This window comes from Trachurus japonicus, chromosome 17 (genome assembly GCF_045865225.1).
Source record: "Trachurus japonicus isolate A0001 chromosome 17, Traja_1.0".
Classification (NCBI taxonomy): domain Eukaryota; kingdom Metazoa; phylum Chordata; class Actinopteri; order Carangiformes; family Carangidae; genus Trachurus; species Trachurus japonicus.
In genome coordinates, this window is record NC_140923.1 from 36,677,586 (window position 1) to 36,701,547 (window position 23,962).

The following is a 23,962-nucleotide window of genomic DNA, read 5'->3' on the forward strand; positions in this document are numbered from 1 at the left end:
GGGCCGAAAACAAACCTAGCAAGATCAGAGCCTCCGACCCGGTGTCCAAGCTCTCGTCTTGGCAGCACTGTGACATTAACACGCCTCATAACCCATAATCTCTTGTTTATGACAGATAAGACTACACAAATATGCACATCGTAACCCGTATATGATAGGCCTATATAAAGTTATCTACTGCTCCATGAATTGCTTTCCCCGCCGGCTTCTTGAAAACAAATGCACATGGCCAGGAAGAGGGTTAGCAAAGCAGCGGAAAAGCGACCAGACATGCATAGTTCCCCTTTAAAAGAAGACATTCAACATTTTAGGACATGTGATTTCTAGCTGACACTTAGATGAGAACATTGATACCACTCATGTCTGTAGGGTAAATACTTGCAACTACCACCAGCAGCTGGCTAAAGGCCTGTACAAGAACAAAGAAATTTGTTCTCCCTTCCAGGGCTGCAAGAAAAGAATAATGTCATTCTTTTCTTGCAGCCCTGGTTTGGGAGTTCTTGCAGCTTGACTCATCATCTGGGCAGTTTCTTTCATGGTGTCCGACAACTATTGTCTGCTTGGTCAGAAATGTGAACTTATGCACTTGAGTTTCTCGTGAAGTATTAAATGTCCAGGTCAGAACCAACTTTGTTCTTGTTCTTACCACCTTGAGAAAACAAACACATTTCTCTGTTCTTGTGGAGTATGTACAGGCCTTAACCTAACTTAGCATGAAGACTAGAAGCAGGGAAACAGATAACTCTGTGAACAAAACACATCTCCATCCATGAATAAAAGCGTAAAAGTAACAATTTGTTGTTTAACTGGGGATTATATGTAAGATTATTTCTTGGACATGACTAGTTGCCAGGCAACTGTTGCGACTCCGAGCCGTAAGAACTGTATTGTAGATAAACCCTGTGTGAAACGTTGTCTGCAATAAACAAACTAGATGCAACTTGTTAATTAGTGGCTTTAGAGCTGCTGGGAGGACAATTTTGTAACACATACTAAATTCTTTTTCATGTTACTTTTCATTCTACATGATGCCAACATCCTGCGGGTGCAACAGTAGGCCTACTAGGTCCTAACTCTTCCACAGTACAATACAGCTTATAGGGCCATATACAGTAAAAATACATACATTTATGGCTATGTTAAGTATTAAAATAAAAAACACCCTAAATATGTATGCATACGTGTCACAACACATGTAGCAGCTGAAGGACATACTGTGAAGCGATAGGGATTGCTGCTCTCTGGAAACTCCCACGTCAGGAGGACACTGGTCTTAGTGGCCAGATTAACAGAAAAATTCCTTGGCACATCTGGAAACAGAAAAAACAAAACAAAAACAGAGTCACTCGTGAGGAAGCTTTTTATTCACATCGCAGCTTCCTCTTGCTTTCCAACTGCGGACCTGTAAAAATGGAGGGAACGTCAGTCAGATCTGTTACGGGGGGAGAATACATGATGGTTACGAGGATGGGCAGGTGATGAGGAGGGTGGATGGCAAAAGTAATAAGAACAAATAACAGACAGACCAGCTGCAGGAATGTGACATGCCACATTCACAGAGTGTAAGGTTGTGTTTGTTGGACTCAGAATTCAGCATGTCAGCAAAGGCTTTGGAAAAGGTGGCAGTGGAAGTCTATCAGATAAAAAAAGCTTACCTGCAGATACAGCGCCAGATGCCAGTTTTTACTTGAATTCAGACTGAACACTTACCTGCTGTGTTAGATACTGTATATCCAAGTCCTGTATTGACTTTTACCTGAGGGTTTGTGATAAGCAGTGCTCTTGAAGCAAACATCCATTAACATTCAGCCTGCTCCCACTTGTGGTGAAGGGTAGGTGATGAAGGTATAAGTGAGTGAGTGGAGGAGATTGAGGGGAGTAGTCGTGTTCCCCCGGACTTTGCAGTTCTCAGCTTCTCTGTGGTGCATGGGTGAAAAGGCCGACCTGTAAGAACTGGCCCAGACTTCATTTAATTTAGTGTTTTAGAGTGAAATCCACAGTAAGGGGAGCAGAGATGTGGAGCTGAACCAGTGCTTAGAAGGTGAAGGGTGATCCCCAGGCCTGAGGCCAGCCCTACCTGTTTCGAGGGCCAGGGTTTGGCACACCAGAGGTGGGCTGAAGGGGCCTGGCCCTGCCTTGTTGTGGGCTCTGAGTTGCAACTCGTAGGCTGTGCTGTGATTGAGGCCAAGGATGGTGTAGCTGGAATCACTCGCCGGTAGCGTGATCAGCCATGGGGGAGAAGGGAGGGCTGGGAAGGGAGAGGGGCCAGGGTCAGCAGAGGGCTTGGGGCTTGCAGCCTCTTTGTAAGCTATGGTGTACTCTGTAATGACACCATTGGACTCCTCTGAGGAAAGGGGCAGCCAGGAAAACTGAAGGGAGCAGCAAGTGGCATTAACAAAGTCAGATATTTTGGGGTATCCCAAGGGGGGGAATATGGGAACTGTTATTTCCTGCTGCACTACATCGCCGTAGCCTGCTCGGCTCTTTGCAGAGAGGATAAAGACGTAGGAGGAGCCTGGGGAGAGGTTTCTGGCGGTGAAGTTTTTCTCGCGACTTGTGAAATCCACTGTGGTGTCTAAAGTGCTACTCTTCAGGCCAAACTGTAGGCGGTAGCCCTGGATTTCCACAGGGGCCCCCCGGCTATCAGAGCCTGACTCAGAGCACTCCAGCGGAGGAGCCCACCGCACCACCACCGACAGACCCGTTCCTGGACGCACCCAAAGGGAGGGGGGGCCGGGCACTGAAAACGACAGAGTAGGCAGGAGAAAATCAATCGAAAAATATATATATATATAAATCAAAAACATATATCATGAAAATCTTGTAGAAGAATTAGAATTGATTTTGCAGTTTATTTACTGCTAGCTCCTGGTGCAGCTTACTGTAAGATCAATGCTTGACTATGTTACTAAATCCAGTGAACTGGATTGTATACTTGGCATGTGCTTACCAATCCCTGGGGTCTGCACCAGCTTGACTTTGCTGTGTGCTCCATCCCCTTTGGTGGTGTATGCTGCCACTGAGACCGAGTACATGGTCTCTGCTTTCAGACCTCCCAAAATCAGCTCCTGTGAGGAGGGGGGACACAAAACACAAGCAAATGCTGCTAACTCTCTCCTCTCCATTTTACTGTTACAGACAATAAACAGATCTCGTCATTCTCCATCTTTACTGTTATGCATCATTAAAAATAATCTAAACGTCACAGCAGGAGCTAATCAAATCTCTGGTAGTTTGACAATAAGGATTTCATACATTTCTCTGTATGGCTGCATTATGCTGTATATATTAATAGCAGCTTCATTTATAATGAGAAGAGGATGGGTGGTCTGCACTCACATACTGAGTCGAGTCATCCTCCTCCATCTTATGGCACAGACATGTCACACCCCGCAGGCACCCGAAACAGATGAGAAAAGGAGTGAGTCAAAGGACCAAAGAGGAAAGGGAGGAGGTTTGGTGATAAGATAAATGAGCATCATTAAATCATTTAAATATTCAGATATGATGTCACCTGAGACTCATCCAATAAGAGGTCTTTGATGCGGGGAAGGTTGCGGGATTCGCTGCTCTCTGTGCGGCTGAAGTGCACCTGGTAGCCTCGGATCTGGCCTTGCCGTAACCGTGGCAACACTGACCGCCAGGTGACACGGAGTGCCGAGGAGTTGAGCGGCAGGACCTCGACCTGACGAGGGGCTGCACTGGGAACTGAGTGCGCACAGGACACACGCACACACACAGACATGCAGAATTACTGAATGAATGAAGTTGCCAGCAGTCTAGTCGGTAAATAATCAAGTTCAACATTCAATACTATTGAGGCTACAGCTCTACAGCTCTTGTTCTTACCATCCTCATCAGTTCTGCACAGCAGAGTTGGGCTGCTGGGTCCTGTTCCCTCTGTGGTGGAGGCTGCCATGGAGACGTTGTACCAGCTCCACTTCTCCAGCCCTTCTATCATTGTATGCCCCTGCTGGGCTGGGATAGGAAGCCCCTTCATCTCCTGGCCCTGACCTCCGCCTCCTGCCCCAGAAACTCTCTGGTATCTGAGCTCATAACCTGCCAACTCGCCATTCTGGCCCTCCATTGGAGGCGGCCTCCAACTTACTTTCAGCGAGGTGGAGCTGGCACTTTCGCAGGACACACCCTCGGGTGCAGCTGAGGGCTCTGATTGGACAAGGAGCAAGGGGGGTGATTGGCAAAGAGTTAAGGAGGAGACCCAAGAGAACGGGGTTGAAAAAGCAAGAGTTGGGAAAAATACAAGTAAAAGGATAGGAGATAAGGATAAAAAAAGGAAACAATAAGAGACCACGGTAAACTGAACTGAAAAAGATAACACAAGGACAAACATGACGCAAAAAAGGGGAGCAACCACATAATGTAAAAGCATAATGTTAGGTTTAGAGCCTAATGAAATAAACCAGAGACACAAGTATCGACCCTGGGTGGACAACTTAATTATACCCAAGGAGACTGTGCATCTGATACCCAATCATTATATTTTATCCTCTGGCCGAAGCTGGTGGCATGAAGGGATCCAGGTTTATGAATGAAAAACAGATAAAGTCCTTCCTTCTAAATCAGGGATGCACAGCTCACTGCACAGGAGCACAGACAAATATACACATTTCAGAACACCAGCCCCCCATGGTGGCATAATCCTTGAGTCCTCGGGATAATAGAGTGGTCTCAGACTTTCTACTGCTGACTAGGAGAAGGTCTTGGGCTTCACAGAGAGAGGAAAGAACAAACTAAAACAGATCTCACACAGTGTCGAAAGGATTTAGGAGGAAGGTTAAAAAAAAGAGAGAGGAAAGGCACTGAGATGGATATTGAGAGTCAGGAGAGAAAGATGAATTGTAGACCAGAACTGAATCAAAAGTAGGCTGAGATATTTACTGTAACAAACACTCGAACAGAAACAGACACAGAGCCAAACTCACACACCTGAACCACCAGAGATGGCTTCTGGGCATCACTCACCCTATATAACGTTCCTTAAAGAGCGCACACGCACACAACAGCGAGTGTGGTGGAGGCATCTGGGCTTGTGCGCCGGGTTCAGGAGTGTATTGCATGTGTGTATGTGTGCGGGTGTAATAGTCATAGCTGACAGGTTCAAGTATCTATCCACTCAGCCGTACAGTCACTGTTCTGTTGGCCTCGGGGGACAATCTAGATGTGCACCAAAGCTTGGCGATAACAAAGCGCACATAACCTCCCTGGGAAATGAATTCTGCTGCATGAAATAGTCTGCTTATCTGGCACCTTCCTTTTCCTGAACCCCTCCCCTTTCCGCCTCCTCCGATGTACCACCTCGGTCTGGCTTTCTTTTTGAAAGTAGAGAGTGAAATGAGACCACCAAAAAAGTTTAGCACACTGTTCTCAGGTTCAAAAGTGATCTGATTGTCAATGTGCGGGATGAAACCTTGTGACTTACCACAAAGGAGATACAGCACCACCCACCGCGGGACCCGGGGCTTTTTTCTCGACTACAACTACGTTATTAATTCTCTTCCTTGCACCATTTTCTCTGTTATCTTCTTGAGAGCTGATATGAAATGACTTGATATGCCAGAGCAAAATAGTGGAACTTATTTGACTCTTGTCGGCTATCAGTGATTGAGTAAGAAAAAAAAGGAGAAAAGTAGACAAGGGAGAGAATTTAAGTTCAGCGTAGATAAAATACAGACTGGCCAGCACTTACCTGTCAACATAGCAGGCCAGCCACCATCCTTTAATGCTCCTCACCACTGGCTGCAAGCCAATAAGTGGCAGACAGTTTCGCCCTTTCAAAGACATTAGACACTGATAGAGTGGAAAAAGTGAAAGGAGGGTGAAGAAAAGTAAGAGTGAAACATTAATCGGTGCTCCATCTCCATCTGTCATGATGTTTTGGCTGTGTAAGAAAGCGAGAGGCCGGAGCGAAGGAATAAAGGCACAGTCAAACGTAGATGGATGGGGGGGAGGGGGGGTTGGACAGATGGGTTGATAAACGAGATAGATGGAGAGATGTGGAGATGGTTCCAAGGTTTCACCGGGTCAGGAGCTGAGGACAATGCACTTTGAGCTGGGTGTGTGTGTGCAGAGGACAAAATATTTGCATAAGATTTGTGTACAAGACGGAAACAAATACAATCAAAATGTGTGTGTGTGTGTGTGCGCCTGCAGGTGCACTGTGTGTGAACCCAGTCAAATGGAGACGTACTGGCTTGTGACGTCCTTTGCACCAGTTCATTAGTGAAAGCGCCGATGCCTTTGCTTGAGATGGCGGCCAGGGAGAAGGAATACTCGATGTTTGCTTTCAGACCCTCCACTGTGTAAGAGTTCCTCGGCCCGAAGGTCAGCTTCTCCTACGAGAGAGGGGAGCGGAGGACAGCATGAAAGGTAGGATGAGGGCAAGGAAGAGGAAAAACATTAAAGAAGAGGTGGAGAGGGGAGGAGATGAGACCGTTTCCACCAGACACAGTGGCTCAGGACGGTGAGGTTAATCTTTTAAACTTCCTCCTTTATCTGGTCTTTTATCCCTCTGTCTTGTTAAGAAATCCACACGGCTGACAGATTTATAAAAAGAGAATGAGAGGTCTTACCAAACTGCCAAACCTGACAGGTTTGTAGAGCAGCTCATAGTTGACGATTCCCTCCTTGGTGTACGCAGGTTCCCAGGTCAGCTCTATGCTGGTGTCAGTCACCCTGCCCACTCTAAACTTCCCCGGCTGGCCTGGGACTGAAGGGGACAGGACAACACATGGGTCACTCAGGACACTCTCTTATCTATAAAACAAGTATCTACATATTTTCCTCTGTCTTTCACATTTCCGTCTTTATAATTAAAGGCAATTTAACCCTTTGATGCACAACATATGCACACCCCCTCTAATGCGCAACATGGGTCTAAAATGACCCGCATTCATTTTCCATGTGAATTCATACTGGGTGAGTGTTTCTTTGTGGTATCTTTTAAAATCAATATATCTTATGATTGTATCCTCCAAGTATCATTTGAATATCTTGTTTTTAATTAGTACAGGGTGTTATTTCCATTTTTACTTTCTTATTTTATGAACAAATAGACAAAAAGTCTCAGAGAGTGGACCGGTTAGCTAGCTAGCAGTTGACATTTCTACATTCTACTGTATTAGTTAACTACAGTAGAACATGTCACCAGCTAGCTAGCTAGGTAGCTGTTGACATGTTCTAGCTGGTGTCTAAAATAGAATATTATTCTATTGTTGTCACCAGCTAGAACATGTCATCATGTTAACAGTTAGCTTACTTGCTAATATTAAGGTATTTCCCTTTATGACAAGTAATGTAGCTACTTATTCAAGGTAACTAAAACCTTATCAATTATGCACAGTTATCTTTAATGAGTCATCAAATGTTTCTTTAGGTAAATTGGAATAATTGTAAAACAAGTAAATATGATTATATGTGCTTAAAAAAGAATATTTACTTTAGAAAATGATAAATACTGTGCAGTGATTTCAATGATATAACATTGAAATAGCCTACTCAGATAGAATAAACTATGGCTAGCTGTTGACCACAGTAGAATATGTCAACAGAGCTATTAATGGGGAAAAAGGACAAGTAATGACTAGTCATTATTGTAATCAAGGAAACAATGGTCTGTTGTTGGTATAGATAGTGAGGGAATGCTAAAATTAAAGTATTCTTGCTATACTTGTTTTTTCAACTGGTCCACTCACTGAGACATTTTTGTTCATTTTTGTTCACAAGTAAGAAATGAAAAATGGAAATAATGACCCCACTAATAAAAAACAAGATATTAAATAATACTTGGAACATTCAATCATAAAATAGATAGATTTCAAAAGTTACAGCAAAGAAACTATCACTCAGCATGAAATCACATTGGAAATGAATGTGGGTCATTTTAGACCCATGTTGCGCATTAGAGGGGTAGTGATACAAAATGTGTTTTTATTAAAAAAGTGAAAAAGTAAAAAATAAAATAAGGATGTATTATGATCAAAAACAAGTTAATTGAGGAATACCTAGAATTCTATACGATGAAATAAATTTTTCGCAAAGATATAGCACAAAAAAACTCACTCGGGTCTATTTAGACCCATGTTGTGCATCAAAGGGTTAAGACACACTATGATTTTATTTTTAATATTTCCAGTTATTTCTTGAAATGATATTGTTTATTTCCAAACTGTCTGGTTACCTGATTATTTTGGTGCATTCTTTATCTTTATCTTTATCTTTTGCTTTGCTGTTGCACTGTAACCATGCCTTCTAACTGTGTAACCAAAGTGCATTATTACTACTGGTATTATTGGAAGAAGGGGTATAATGTTACTAAAGAATTTCAGGTCCCTGTCCTGATAAAGCTTACTTCTGCTTTTGAGTGTTACAGTACAGTACCGGTAACTTATTTTTCAATTTTAGCTGTAAATGTTTCTTCATAAGTCAGAAATACTGAATGATTAAAGTGACATAACCAGTGTCTTTTCATAACACCAATCACTTTTATTGTAGCCTAATTCTCCAAGTTGTTTGAAGTTGTATCAAAAATTACTTTTCCTGTGTAATTCCAGCTTCATAATGTACAACTACTGACCCATAAATCCCTAAAACCCTGGTGTTTTCTAGTATTTTTTTAAAAATATTTTGTCATCTTGTTCTTTTTCTATGTGCAAGAAAAATAGCAGAATTCTTTTGCAACATCTCAAGGCGTAGCTCAGCCTACACAGAAAATTTAAACCACTAATGCCATCACAGATTTTTGAGTAATCATCTCTTTGTACTACATAAAACCTGCAACCTCTCCGCAGCTGCTGCAGAGATAAGAGCCGAGGTACCGAGGTGCACAGGACATTTTTGGCTGTTTATTCCGGTTTCCTTTTCTTAAATCTCCACACTTCTGTCCCAGCAGGTGGAATTTATTCACTCTGAAGAAGCCATATTTTCTGACAGGTCAAGCTTATTTGCAAAATGTTCCACAGTGGACTACTTCTCAAACTTTACATAAGTCACTCCAGTAAGCTACTTAACAGTTTGCATACACCACACAGACAGACATACAGAGTTGTAAAAAAACAAACCACTACTCTCCTACAGCTAAAGAACATTATTTAGCTGCTGACTATTCATTAGCATAAAACATAAATTTACATCTGACAATGATTTTGTCTATGCTGTACACCCACCCACCCATAAACACATTCATTGTCAGATCCGCACACACACACACACACACACACACACACACACACACACACACACACACACACACACACACACTGACCTCCAGGCATGACTTTAACATGGACAGGGTCTGAGAATGGTCCGTCCCCTACAGAGGTGAAGGCGAGGACTTGGATGGTGTATGTTTCTGAGGTTACGAGGCTCTGAATGGTGGTGATCACACTGTCCTGGACGTTATGAATCTGCCACTCATTCATAGGCCTGGACGGGTCCATCGTGTAGTAAACACGGTAGCCTTTGACCTGTTGGGAAGCAGAAAGTGACAGACAGGCTGTTGGACAGAAGGTTTGTTGGACTCTGAGCTGAATTTCACAGTCATCAGTGACCCTGGGCTGTATTAAGTGATCTGCCATCTAATCTCACTGTCCTGCATGCACGGTAAGCCATAATACCTCATTCCAACACTTTCATCAACTATGAATTATTGTTTTACTTTAGTCCAGATGGCCCTGTGGATTTGCTGGTTTAGTGCTTGTTAGAGGTCACCGTTACAAATGCATGTCCTCACATCTCTGGGGCTGTTATGCATTTGACCCCGATAAACAAACCTCACTTTAAGGTTGACAAAATCAGTTCTAATACAAGCTGAGTGTCCTCAGATTGTACTGCATAAGATATAATCACTACACCCTCTCCTGTGGGATTTGTTTATGGGAGGTTCAGATTGTGTATAATCCTGCTGCTATGCCATTGCCCTTGCCCTCCACCTCTACCACCTCTCCTGTTATTACTCTTTAATATCTATAATCCCCATATGCTCTCGATTCAGTCTTGCACTTTTATGAACCTACTGTACGGTGAGGTGGGCTAGGAAAAGGAAATAGGTCTCATGGGAGTGCTCTTAACTTAGAGCGGACAGTCCAATTACCTTTTCTTTCTTTAGCGAGTGGGGAAAGTAGATAGGGAATTACAGAACGGAAATCTCTGGCAAGACACAATCCCTGCAAAGGACATGAACCTGCATACTGGAATAAAGCTCCCAGTGGTGACTTTTATGAAGGCTTTATCGTTTTAACCTCATGAGGGTCTTTGTGCAATTTTAAAAATATTGTCACTCTCTGGTAAGTGAAGGCAAATTTTAGTCACACTTCACTTTAAGTATTAAGCATTAATAAGGTGAGGGTTAGGGGATTGATTTACTATATTGAAGTGTTAACTCCGCCTTGTAGTTTTTGACAAAAACATTAATAATCACTTCAAAAACTTCCTTATGATGGATTAGAAACCATATTAAACCACATATAATATTAACATGGTGACAAATATGTGATAAATATGTATGCTGTGTCTTTGTGAAGAGCAAACGTTCTATAACATATTTCTACTATGATTGTGTATTGGGAGATTGTAACTGATACAATAATTAATCATACTAGTCACTTCAGTTATACTATACGTATATAATTATATACAATATATTATAACAATAGGTTATGGGTAAAATATCAAATATAATATTTAGAATTTGTCGATTTTAATAGTTAATAGGTATATCTGCTCATGTTGCTACAGAGCTAAGCTGGGAGATGACAGAAACTGTTTTTATATCTGCTAGATTTGGCTGAAAAAGGAACCAGAAGGCAAAATCTGAAACATTGGATTCAGGGAATGGAAGCTGTCACACTGAGTGGACTCTTATTGGCTGTACAGAAGAGACAGCCTCTCTGTTGAGCATAAGTGCCTTCACCGCAAACATTTAGCACCATATTTATAACGATTTTCTATTTGACAGAAGAAGAAGAAGAATACCAACTGATAAATGAGGGAACAAAATTTGTATTTGCCACTTCTGCTTATGACAGCAGATCATAAAGAGCTGTTTCTGCCCTCATCCCACCTGTCCATTGGGTTCCTCCGGCTCCTCCCAGCGGACCATCACAGTGTTCTGAGAGATGATGTGGGCCTGGACGTTTCGGGGAGGGCTGGCCGGGGCCTGCTCTCCGGTCCGGGCCTCCACGCGTGTAGACGGGGGCCCCTGACCGATGCTGTTGAAGGCCGACACTCTGATTTCATACTCGGTGTTGGGATACAGTCCCCCGATGCTGTAGCGGGTGGTGGTGATGCTGTCCACCGTTTCGTACTTGCTGTCCGGCCCTTTGGCCCGGTACTGGATGATGTAGTAGGAGACAGGGTCGGGGTTGCCTGAGTCCCAGGTGATGGTCACACTGGTGGCGGTGGTCTCCGTGACGATGGGTGTACCGGGAGGCTTTGGCAAAGCTTTTAATAAGAGATACGGAAAGTGAAGAGATTAATGACATTCATGTGTAATTTAGATTTTGTATACTGTTTTGTATGTGTTGTAAATATTTAGTTAAGTCTCTTCATACCATAACCACTGTTGATTTTGTATTTTTCTTTATTTAAATAAGTTAAGATAATTAGATAATTCTTTATTGATCTCAGGTGATCCCAAATATATACATACTCTAAAGTAATGATTTGTACAAATGAGTGTGGAAAAGTATCTGCAGTTGAATAAGGAGTATGTGCAAGTGATACATGTACTGTAATATGCCATGTGAGATGGCATCCAGTGTTGAATCTGGATGAAATAAATAAATAAATGTGCTACATAATACTGGTGCAGGTATGTTGGTAACACAGATGAGTATTTATTCATAGGAGTGATCCCTTTTAGACAGAGGTGAACTGTTGTAAAGTCTAACTGCAGTGGGCAAGAAGGAATGTAATGTATAGGCTATCTATACGCACTTTTGCTGCTGTTTGTGTCATTTCTGTGGCTGCAAATCAGCATTTTGTTGCTTTTAAAATAAAGCTGGCTAAATAATAAAAAGGTTATTTTATATTTCTAATGAGTATAGATTATTTAAATTTATGAAGCAAATTGACTTGAGAGAAGTGAGATGTAACTCCACATCCTGGTAATTTGAGTCTCCAATAAAACTGGATCCCTTCATTATGTAGCAACAACTGAGGCACTTCCTCACATCCGTTTTTTCCCTCTCAGGTGCAAAATGATTAATCGTGTTATTAGAGCATCCCTTACTCTTGACTAAGACCTGAGCAATGGCCTCGATGATACCCAGGCTACTCATGGCCACACAGGTGTAGTTCGCAGACTCCCGAACACCATTGAGTTCCAGCACGTTCCGGCCAATTGGCATTTCATCCTCAGGGGTCAGGTCCTCATTACCCAGCATCCACTTGACGTAGGGCATGGGTGAACCCACTGCCACACAGGTGATGTTGACATTTCCTCCCGGCATGATCTCGTGGTTGGAGGGGGAGATGGAGAAACGAGGGGGCACACGGCGCACTGGGGAAGGAGGAGAGTCGGGGGTAGAAAAGGAGAGGGGTGGGGTTTAGGGGTTAGGGGGTGAGGTGGGAGAGGAGAAAAGTGGGGAAGGGGTTGAGGAGAAGAAAGGCGGGGAGAGAGAGGGAGGAGGGGAGGGGTAAAGAATCAGAGAGAAAGAGAGAGAGCAAGACAAAGCAAGATAGAGGTTGAGAGAGAAAGTGAGGGCAAGAAAGACAAAAAGAAAGAAATAGAGAGAGAGAGAGGAGAGGTAACAGGAAGGGGAAGAATGAACTTCAGGGTTTTTACAGAAAATTACAAAGGGATATTTCAAGTTTAGTCCCAATTACTTTATGGTACTGATGAATCCAACAGAAAGACAGAAATCTTGTGTTGAGCTCAACCACTCAGAGTGAGCTGCCTACTCAAAATAATAGTGACAAACTCTTGAGTACCATTTCAACCAGGACATGACACCTATAGTCAGTTTCTCTTTGTTTGTTTCTTTCTCTTTTTTTTCTTATTGGTTAACATCCATTTAGGTGGAAAAATAAGACTTTGTAATTCAAGTAACTGATTATAATTGTATCTTTATCATATTTCTCCATCTACGCTTTGACTAAAAATGTTAAACTTTGCCAGAAACTTTAGTGAGAAACTTTACTTCATTGAGGTTTCTATGCCTTGAGGTGCTTCTGCAGTAAATTTTTTCTTTGAGAGTGTGTATGCATCATGGGGGCCGATCAATAAGCCCAGACTGCTTTGTCTTCATGAGAAGAACAAGGAACCTGGCAAGTTATATCCAATTGTGCATTTGTTGTAGCCTGGTTGACTATATATTAGGGAGAGAAGCACCGAGAGACTGAACTCATAGGTCACTCGCATGCCTGGGCGACTCAAGAGGGATAAAATGGTGGAGAAAACACAAAGAAGAGAACGGAGAACTGAAGACTGAGAGGGAGACAGAGAGAAGCAAGACAAGAGCAGAGACACTGAAGAGACAGATAGAGGGATAGAGGGAGTGTTAAAGATAGAAAGACAGAGACAGAGAGAAAGAGAGAGGCAGCTCTGCTTCTCTTCCAGACAATGACAGGCAATGTAGCAAAGGACAGCCACATTGTACATCAAGATACTGTACAATACATAGGATTCAGAACTGATACAGTGTGTAGTCAAATGAATTGGAAATGTGGACAGGAGTGGATCGAGGGTTCTAATAAGGTGTTGTGGCAATTACAGAGTGATCATTGGACACATTAAGTAAAAACACCAAGACACCATGACAGAGGCAGAACGGGAAAGAACGAGTGCGAGCAAAAAGAGAGAGATATGTGAGGTAGTATGTGCATGTTTATAAGTTAATAAACTTATGTACATGTGTCTGTCGCTCCTACACATCAGGGTGCAGACAGAATGCAGAAGAAGAAGAGAAAAAAGGGGAAGGGACAGGAGGGGAAAAGACAGGGAAGTGGAGATAAAGAGAGGATTAGAAGAGGGTTTTGGGGAAGGAGGGAAAAGGGGGAAGAGAAGAGGAGCGAGGAAGAAAAAAACACATGGATCTATTTAAAAACACGGCTATATACCAAAGTCAGGCCCATTCAGAAAGTAGGTGCTTGAAAATAAGAGAATAGAAAACAAAAAGAAAAAAAAAGACTACTAGAGACTGTATGTTGAAGGAACAGAGAAAAAGAGGAAACCCCAGGTTCACAACACAGGAAACAGAAAGAGACAGAGAGAAACGGACAAACATCTCTGGATGACAGGAGAGAATGAAAGGGAGGGCAGACAGAAAGCAGAAACATTGTGGAAAAACTCAACTAAATTCAGTACTGGGAAGCTCATACGTGTGACATACAGCAAAATGTACTAAAAATAGATTCAAATAAAAAGTTATTATCAAACCCTACAGTAGCAAAACAATGAAAGTGCAAGGCTTATTTGGATGATTTGCAAATCCAGCAATAGTTCTAATATAATATATGGAATAAAAAGCAAAATAACATAAAATAAATATTGATAGATATGCTGCATAACCTCCACTCCTTAATGTGTAACATCATTACTTGGATTCTTCATGGGCCACATCCCCCTACTCAAAGAATCTAGAGACAGTTGGATAGAAGTTAACATTTTTTCAACAAATTAAAAATATATAGTTGCCGTGACGTGACTATCATTTCATGAATAACAGATAAAGTGTAAAGCATTTGGAATACTTGTAGAAAAATAAAAGCCGGAAGATACCCAGAATTGGATACAGAAGTTGAAGACAAGAAAGAGACAAGAGACAAAAACAGGTAGATCTGTTAGAAACGGACATGATTATGCAGGCATCTCCTCATCTGAGCATGCTGAGACAGACACACAGATAGAGAGAGACAGATAGACAGACGGACAGAGAGACAGACAGACTGCATCCATGACAGCTATTAGCCTACATGCAGAGGACAGACACTGCAGTTGCAATGCAGCATGACAAAACTATCAGTTTAATTCAGTCTGTCATTAGTAGTTTTTTTTAGACCTATCGATACAACAAAACAAACTAAAAAAAAAAAGCAGTTAATTAAGCACATGGATTAGTTTGGTAATGTGACCAACAACAAGATGAAAGTGAGGCTGCACAGTGCACACAATGATGGTTACATGATCTGAAATATGAGCGATAGGAGTATTTCTAGAAAAAAAATATCAATCAAAACCAGAGACAAAGAACTGAAGAATCCACCATTGAGACACAGCCGAGGACTTCACAATAAAGTGAGCTCATAACAAGGGATAATCCTTCACATGCTCACAGAGCCTCCAGCTTAAAGTTAATCGAGCCATGCTGCATGATTCCCCTCCATTTTCTATACAGTTTGTGAGAGCCACGAGCTTCAATCTTTATTAGTGGAGCTATCATTAGTCCTGTCCTCTGCAGGGAGTCTGGAGGCTACAGACTGGGCAAACCTTGGCACAGCTATAAGGATTACCGCTGTATCTCAGCACAGCTAAATACCCGTTCAGACACGTCACTGAGCTGACATTTACGCAGCCCCATCCTGTCTGTCTCAAGGACACGGCTTTTATAAACCACCGTAATAAGAAGGAGTCATTAATATCTCCTTGATATCTAAAAATATGAATGGATGTGATTAACTTAAGTGTCAGTCAATAGAGGTGTGTGTATGGGACTGTTCAGCAGAGATAGCAACAGAGTGGGGACGTGACAGCACAGGCTGTGTTAAGGTAGAATTAAAGAATATAACTAAACGTGCAAATATTCAGATAGTGTCATCTTAGTTTAGTGATTTAGCACTTTACAAATAAAATGTAATTTAATTTAATTAGGTTGTTGGTATGGATATTTGTAATGTGCTGTGGTAGAAGAAGTATTTAGATACTTCAGCAAGACCATAAAAGTAAAATTACCCCATTACATACTATTGAAGTAAAAGTGGGCTACTTCTTCCAAAATAATGCTAAATGCCAAATTATAGCATGACATCATCACAAGAGAGAGGAGTCATGAAGTTGTTAAACCGACTGTTACAGCCAAAGGATGCTAACAACACAATTTAATATTAGCTATATCGCAATAAACTACTTTCTGGTTGTGGCAGTAAAATCTCTGACAGTAATGAAATGAGCAAGGGTGAATTTTATTAGTTACTAATTAAGTGTTTAATTTCAAGAAGGAAGAGGGTGCCATGTTTAAAATGTATAGCTTTAATGTAGCTATCAAAAGTAAAAGCATTCAGTGCAGCAAAAACGGCCCCTGTGAGAGTTGTGTATTATTGGATGATCATTCCTGTGTATATATTATTTTACTCTTGGTTGGGTACAGCTCATTTAAATGTTTAATGTCTTATTTTCTAAACCGTGTAGCCTACTCTATAAGAATGAGTCATATTTTAAAATAACTTCCTATACTTTATTAAAAATCTTAATCTTGTAAAGTAAACTTGTACAGCTGTCAGATCAATGCAATGGAGTATGTACTATTATTTCCCTGTGAATTATAATTGAAGAAGTAAAGGAATAACTATAAAGTGTATGAACTGTAAATACATAAGTAAAATGCAAGTGGGTCAAATTTGCACAGAGCATCTGAGTAAATGTACACTGCCTACTACTTTGCATTTCAGGAAACGTTTAGGATTTCGTGCTTTCGAGTTTATCTCATGAATTGTAAGTGCTATAATAAGGGAGTCTCCTACAAACCTTTACAGCACGAACAGGTTCAGAACAGAACAACATGTACAAGCGTGACTGCAAGTGCAAAATTTTCACTCAATGCAACAAGTGCAGAATTGGAGCAGATGTGATGACATGGGAGCTGGGACACGACACTGCACATTATGATACAAAAGGAAATAAGAAGAAAATAAATATAACAGTAGCAAGACATGACAAGACAGCAGTTCAATAATATCACAATCCGAGCATATCAACAGGCGTGAACACACACTGTGCCATGCTCTTGTGTCAGTCCGTCAGTCAACAGACATGCAAGCGGTGCTCCTTTCTCTTTCTCTCTCACTCCTTCCATGCAAACATCGCCTCTTTTTAATCTTCCAATTCTTGGGTCTCCATGACAACAAGATCATACCATGCAGAAACATTGATCGGGGAGTGAAGGCAATACCAAGGGTTCTGCACACAAGGCCTCACAATGCAGTCAATGCACTCTGCTGCGTAGGCAGACCACTTCATCAACGTAGCAGCTTTAGAGAAATCAACTCTCTTCATTTTGGAGACAAAACCATTTCACTTCAAATCTATTCTGTTCCGGTGTCCTTTAAATGTTTTTTTTTTCTTTTTTGTTTCTCTCTGTTTCAATAAGTGAAGCTTTCTGAAACAAAGGAGTAACAAAAGAAAAGAAAGAGCACACCAACCTTCTCGAAGCTCTGAGGGATGGAAGGGGGTTGATGCAGAACACAATGACGTGAGGGGGGAGAGAGAGAACGGGGAAACACAGAGAGAATAAAAACGGCCAGCGCAAAGCCACCCGCTCCATCGAAACACACACACACGCACACACACACACACACACACACACACGCACACACAAACACACGCCCATACAACCTCGCACACAACAGCTGCACCAAATCTCACACATCGCACACACACTTCTCTGATATCCCACTTGACATAGAAACTAGAACTTGTAAATCTGAACATTGGTCGTGGTCTTCCAGCAGTGAGCCAGAGACACAGCAGCACCCACAGTCCAGAGGCTAGAATCAGTTAAACAGGGATCATGTGGGCGCACAGATGTCATTAAGGCAAATCTATCTACAAGTAAATTATATCCTGATTCTGTTTCATTAATTTCATTCAAATTGCCAATCAAAAATGTGCATTTTTGTGCCTCTAGTACAGAAACCATTTTAGTAGACAGATCAGTGATGTTTCCATGCAGTTAAACCGAGGTGTGTCCCCAAATTCAGGTTCAGTTCGATTCAGCTGTAGGAGCTCACACCAAGGTTTAAGGTGGACTTGTTAAAGGTGGTTGTGAGAATACCAAACAACAGGGTCAACATATATTGTAGACAATGGATGGGTTAGTAAAACTTGTTTAAGAGCACAGTTACTGAGAAAAAATAACTTCATTAATCCCAAGAGCACCTTTACAGCAGTGATTTATTGCGTGTTGTCTGTGCATGTGTGTGCGTGTGCACGTGTGTTTCCGTGTTCAGGTCCTACCTCGCACGTAAAGGTTTGCAGGGGAGGAGTAGCGCACGCCTTGTGAATTGGTGGCCACGCACTCGTACTTCCCTTGGTCTGTTTCCTCGCTGTTGTCAATCTGTAAGGCTCCTGCAGAAAAAAAACCAAACAGAAACACAAGCAGATATTCAGTCGAGTTTGTAGAAAATATTTAAGGCTTACTTTGCATCATCTGCTTTTTTTCTCTAAGATGTTGTTGATATTTCACTGTTGCGAGATATCTGACCCTGTGGTATCCTCTCCTCTTTTACTAAAACATCAGTGTTGTTGTTATTTCTGCGAGGCACACTCTGAAAGAGCCACACTTTCATGTACCAGTAGTTGATTTTATTTTTATTTTTCTCAAAGAGAGACCTATTTTCTCCTCTTCTCTCCGACTACCCTCATTCTCCTACAGAAATGGCAATGCAGTTCAGAAATCAGATATTCCTTCCGAAAAGTTTGCAAGTCAAAAACAAGTCTTAAAATTACTTTTTTTAAACTTAGATGACACTTTAGGGGGCTTTTGTTGTGTACCCCTTTACAAGCTAGAGATCCCTCCTGCAGCAGACTCGCTGCCATGAAGAAAGCCTGTTTCTATCTTGGCAGCTAACTGGCAGCAGCTACACAGCTCTACCCCAGAGCATCGACCCGACGATGCTCTTTAACTCCCCAACTTGTTTCCTTTACTCCCTCAATTTCTTTCTCCCTACTCTGATCTCAATGCGATAAACAGTGTCTTCCTAAACGTGCTATAATTACACACAGACCTCGTCAGGTATTCTTTTGTTTCCTTTGTATCACAAGGTGCTATTCTTACTGGGGTTTTTTTCAACAGCCTTTTGAATTACCAGCAGTGTTTTTTTTTGTTTTTTTTGCTCTTCAGCCTGCTCTGTCACATTCATCTCATCTGAAACTGACTTTGACATGGAGCCTGAGGAAGAGGCACAAAACCAAGGATTACACTCTGCTGTTATACTGCACAGAGAGGAAAGAAACACAACTCAGAACACGCACAAGGATACAACACACCAAATTGTGTAGATAAACAGACACGCTCTCTCATACACATGCGCGCATGCACAGCAAGTTTGAGTCTGATATACAGCACCATGTTTTGTATCATATCTTGTGTGGGGCTGATAAGAGGCATCTGGCTTGTAAGAGATGCTTAGAGATAAGTAGACAAACAGAAGATATAACAGGCTCTGGCCTTACACTGATCTTCGCACAGTGGTGGAAAAGGCGTTCAGAACCATTACACAAGTGAAAGTAAAATCACTTTGTCAGAAGTTAAAGTCTTGCATCCAAAACTACATAAAATACTTGCAAAAGCGATGTTAGATAATACTTAAAAAAAAAAAAAAGTTAAATTATCATACATTATATAACTTCATTATTATTAATGACACATTAACATTCTAGCAGCGGCTTAAAGTTGTAGCTGATGAGGGTGCCAAATTTAAAGGGTCATTTCGCTTGAAATACACAAAAATCATGTTCATCACTGCTGAAGCACTGGCAACTAAATACCATATACACTCAGTTCATTAGGTTCACCATCTCCTCCTGTAATAATACAGTAGTAAATCCACCTTCACAAAGTGCTCATTTTGGAAGATGTAGTGGGGTGGTCACTGATGTTTTTGTGATGGTGTTTCTATTATTCTATCCATTTTAGGCCTGAATGACAAAAGCACGAACTGAACACTTTCATGATTCATGCTTTATTTATGTTTTAGACTATATTACTTTCAGCTGTGCCTGTAGAAACCACATATCTCTGAAAATGTCAGCACATAAAAACACAAACCAATCTGCACAGGCAGAGGACAGAAGTAGAAATAAGTGAAAAGACATGGATGTTCCCCTTTTGTAATTTAGGTGAACCTCTGATGGTCCATTTGCCAGCTTATTCTGATGCATTTGCAAACAGAAAAAGGAAGAAGAGAGCAAATAATAAGCCCAAATGACTGTTCCCAATGAAAAAGAAAACTCTTTTGTTTTGAAGATGCACATTCATATCGATTAATGAACAAAGGAATGGGCAGAGAAATCAAAAATGAAAATAATCACTAGTTGCAGCCCCAGACGTACCACAAAATTAAACCTGAGTGAATGTAATCACAAATTACCTTCCACCACTGCACACACATACTCATGGTGAAGAAAACTTTTGTATATTAAAGCTAAAAAAACAGTTAAGCACGAAAATGCTCCAGAGAGACAGACTGTGGGTGTTTGTGTGTGTGTGTTTCTGCGATTGTTCTACAATAGCTGATCAGTAAAAGCAGAAGTTTAAACACCGTGTTTTTAGAGGCTCAGAGGAGGGAAAGTTTGACTTGTTACAGCGGTTTGGGGCACAGTATGTGTTTTGTGTTTTTCAGTGTGTTTAGTGAGCTGAGGAGGCCCAGCAAGCTGAAGCTGTCATCCATTTGCTTCTGTCTTCTGCAGTTACGTGGAAGGAAAACAGCTCGTGCCCTCCTCTGTCTCTCTATTTTTCCATCTCTCATTTCCCCGCAGTACAGGGCAGAGTTGGGAGATAAACAGGAATAAATTATCTGCTCTACAAGCTGAGCCTCTCCTTTAGAAGGAGGTGGAGGCAGAAGGAGAAGCGGGAGAGAGACGGAGCCGGGGAGAGATGGAGCTGGACAGGTGGAGCTCTGCAAACAAGAACTCATCTGACAGCTGGAAGCAGCTCATACGGCTAACCATCAGCACAAATCTGAAGTTGGCAATTGAAGTCTTCTCTAATGCAAAACACGGCGCTACCATGCATGGAGAAAGACTGGTGTTGTATATATACATACATAGAAAATACACACGTCCATGAAAGCACAAGTTGACAGGTAATTGGCAATGGACAAACATGATGAAAGTCAGTGTGGAAAAGCAAGATAAAAAGCAGTAAGAGGGGAAAGTGAAAGATAACAGAGGAGAGGAGAGAGAACGAGTCAGAGCAGTTTGTTAGTGAGTCTGGAAGCTGCTGACAGCCCTCGAATGAGATGTGACTTCAGTAAATTGAACCACTGTGAAATCGCGGACGGTGTATTGTGTCTTCTGGACTGAGACTCAGCCGATCAGATGACAACAGATACCGCTAACCCGATCGCTGGGATGGAACTTCTAGGTCAAACAGATCACCTGCGGACTCCAGTCTCCCATGAGGTGAGACATTAACTTGTAACACTACCAACAATCAAGACAAGTGGTCTCTATTTTCATCACAGCGCATTAACGTCAAGCAATTTAAAAATAGACTTTGGGAATCAAATAGATTCTGAGTATGAAGCAGTTTCATTTGCACCCTAGTTAGAATTCAAACATTTATTTCTACATTTGAATAAAATGTGGAGGAAAAATAATTAAAGGCAACACAAGACTAGATTTTTAGTGCAAGTTCAGTCTTGATTATAAAGTGTGAATTTATTATTCACTCTTTGGAAAATTAATTATCATTTCAGTCTCTCATTTATGACAAAAATGCCCTTCACCAAAAATGAATCATTTGTTTTTTGGTCCATCATGCTCTAATTTCATTCATATCTGTCTTTGAGATACAGCAACACTTTCTGAGTTATTCCTGATCAGAGCTTTCAATAAAACATAAGGGATAAGGTGAAAAAGTGTTTGCTGTCATAAATTTTGATCGAAAAATCTTGGTCAAAATATCTTTACAGGGGGCGGTGTTTAGCTCAGTTGGTAGAGCACCCGCCCCATGTATTGAGGCTATAGTCCTCACTGCAGGTGACCCCGGTTCGAATCCCGTGCCAAGCGGCCCTATCCTGCGTGTCATTCCCCCCCTCTCTGCCTCCCATTTCCTGTCTCTCTCTCGACTCTCCTGTACATTAAAGGCAAAAAAGCCCCCAAAAATATACAAAAAAAAAAATCTTTACAGCTGATTAAAGTAAAGTCAACCATGTCTTTTTCTGCTCATCATTTCTCTGTTTTGCTTTAGAGTAAAAGTGTGGGTATTTCCATAACTACAACCTTTGATCACATCACATCACAGTTCTTCACAAGGACAGGTCCGTCCATTACCCAGTAGTCCACCTCAGGGTCCATATTGCATGCCATCTGTTAGAGTGTAGGTCTACGGAGGCTGTTAAGTGCTTAGGTAAACTCTGCAGATCTCAGACCCAAATGTCAGAGATAGACAGATAGCTTGTCATAGTTCTCCTCACGCACATATAAACCAGCGCAGCAGATGGCATGGAAAAATAGATGGAGGACTTGGTGGAGATATGAAGATGTCAGAGAAAGTTCAACTCTATACTGCACCATATGTTTATACCCTCAGGAAACAAATGGCATGTACGCGCAGGTTTTATGTAGGTGTAACCACACGGAGTTCACGACTGTTGACGGCCAGTTACCTGCAGTGGGAAGACACTACAGATGATGGATACTTATGGGCTGTGAAGTGGCTAAGAGTCATCTTTCGTGGGATCTGAGCGTAATATTCTCAATATCATTTTTCATTCTGACCCACATGGGCCATAAAAATATTTCCAAGACCTAACACAGAGAGAAAAGCAGAGACAGAGAGAAAACAACGTTTGTGGCCCACTGGCTGCCGTCCAACGAGAGCTGGAAGACGTCCACTAAATCAGAGGCATTGCTTGGAAGGTGCCCCCATTAAAGAGATCTTAAAGGAGAGTTTCATCCATAACACATCTTGCTGCTATTTTGTGCGTAGTTCACTTGTAATTGATTTCCTCCAAGTCATTTCACTGCAGTGTTTGGTTCATTATAGGGCGCATTTTGTTGTTCAGCTTTGCAATGCCTTTTGTGATTCAAAATCCTATTAATGCCTGCGGGGGATCTCACTGAGAACATTTGTCTTGCTGCTGTTACATTGATGTGATATGTGGACAAACATACTGTACCGGTGAATCAGTGTCATGTGTGTGTGTGTGTGTGTGTGTGTGCGTGTTAAACACTCTACAGAGCAGACAAAGAGAAACCTATTTTAGGGACAAAATAAGTTAAAACTATAAACATATCCTTACTAAGAGATAACATTGGAGAATATATGTATATATATAGATATTGTTTCAATGCCTTCACAGCTTTTTGTTGTTCAGTGATTTCAAGCATCCAAACAACACCTTTTCATAAATGATTAGTTAATTAGTGTATATTGTAATTACGAATACTGCTCCCTTGGTCGTGTCTTTCTTGTTTCCAACAGACATATTAGAGCTTTAAAACTTATACACTTATATAAATGTTGCTTTTTTTCCTTTTCTGTATGTGTCTCTATTGTTTGCAGCAGCAAAGTTGGTCCCACACCAAATTCCACCCACGGCCACTGCAGAGTATTTTACACAGAGGCAATCTCACAGTTTTCTATATATCACAGCGGTAAGTATCCATTTGTACACAACAGGAGGTTATTGGGAATCACACCAGGAACTGGTGTGGGCTCTGAAACTGTTTCTCCTGGCAAAGAAAGAAGGACTGCAGCTACATGCAAATAGCCGGCCAGTAAAGCACTGCATATTGAATATGTTGTGTGTGTAGCCTATATGAGTCTGTAGAAACAGTGGTACCCAAGATCTCAAGCATTTGAAGGGTTTTTTATGGGTTTAATTTGAAAATATTTTGAGCTTCTAACACAAATAAATAAGTAGATAAGTTTATAATGGTCACTACTAGTCAGTTAAATTTTGTAAATGTGTAAATGAGTCTGAAAGAAAAAAACTGTGTGGATAGAATCTGTGTAATTGATGGTGACGTGAATCTGCAGATTGACAGGAATCAGGTTCAGGT

The 23,962-nt window shown here is 41.5% G+C and overlaps 1 protein-coding gene across 5 annotated transcripts in view; it reads right to left on the reverse strand.

The window, feature by feature from the left end:
* The window catches only part of LOC146971318 (receptor-type tyrosine-protein phosphatase S-like), a 69,616-nt gene that overhangs the window by 16,318 nt on the left and 29,336 nt on the right, over window positions 1-23,962 (reverse strand). For 2 of the 5 annotated variants that reach the window (XM_085805847.1, XM_085805846.1), the window contains exons 6-13: window positions 18,188-18,298; window positions 13,869-13,883; window positions 12,248-12,517; window positions 11,078-11,457; window positions 9,281-9,482; window positions 6,591-6,727; window positions 6,209-6,353; window positions 1,216-1,310 (exon numbers count right to left, since the gene is read on the reverse strand). In XM_085805847.1, coding sequence (XP_085661973.1) covers window positions 1,216-1,310; window positions 6,209-6,353; window positions 6,591-6,727; window positions 9,281-9,482; window positions 11,078-11,457; window positions 12,248-12,517; window positions 13,869-13,883; window positions 18,188-18,298 — 1,355 coding nt within the window. Of the gene's footprint in view, window positions 1-1,215; window positions 1,311-2,077; window positions 2,741-2,950; window positions 3,069-3,339; window positions 3,367-3,514; window positions 3,709-3,849; window positions 4,168-6,208; window positions 6,354-6,590; window positions 6,728-9,280; window positions 9,483-11,077; window positions 11,458-12,247; window positions 12,518-13,868; window positions 13,884-18,187; window positions 18,299-23,962 lie in introns of all 5 variants that reach the window. The other 3 variants (XM_085805849.1, XM_085805848.1, XM_085805850.1) reach the window with 2 other exon arrangements.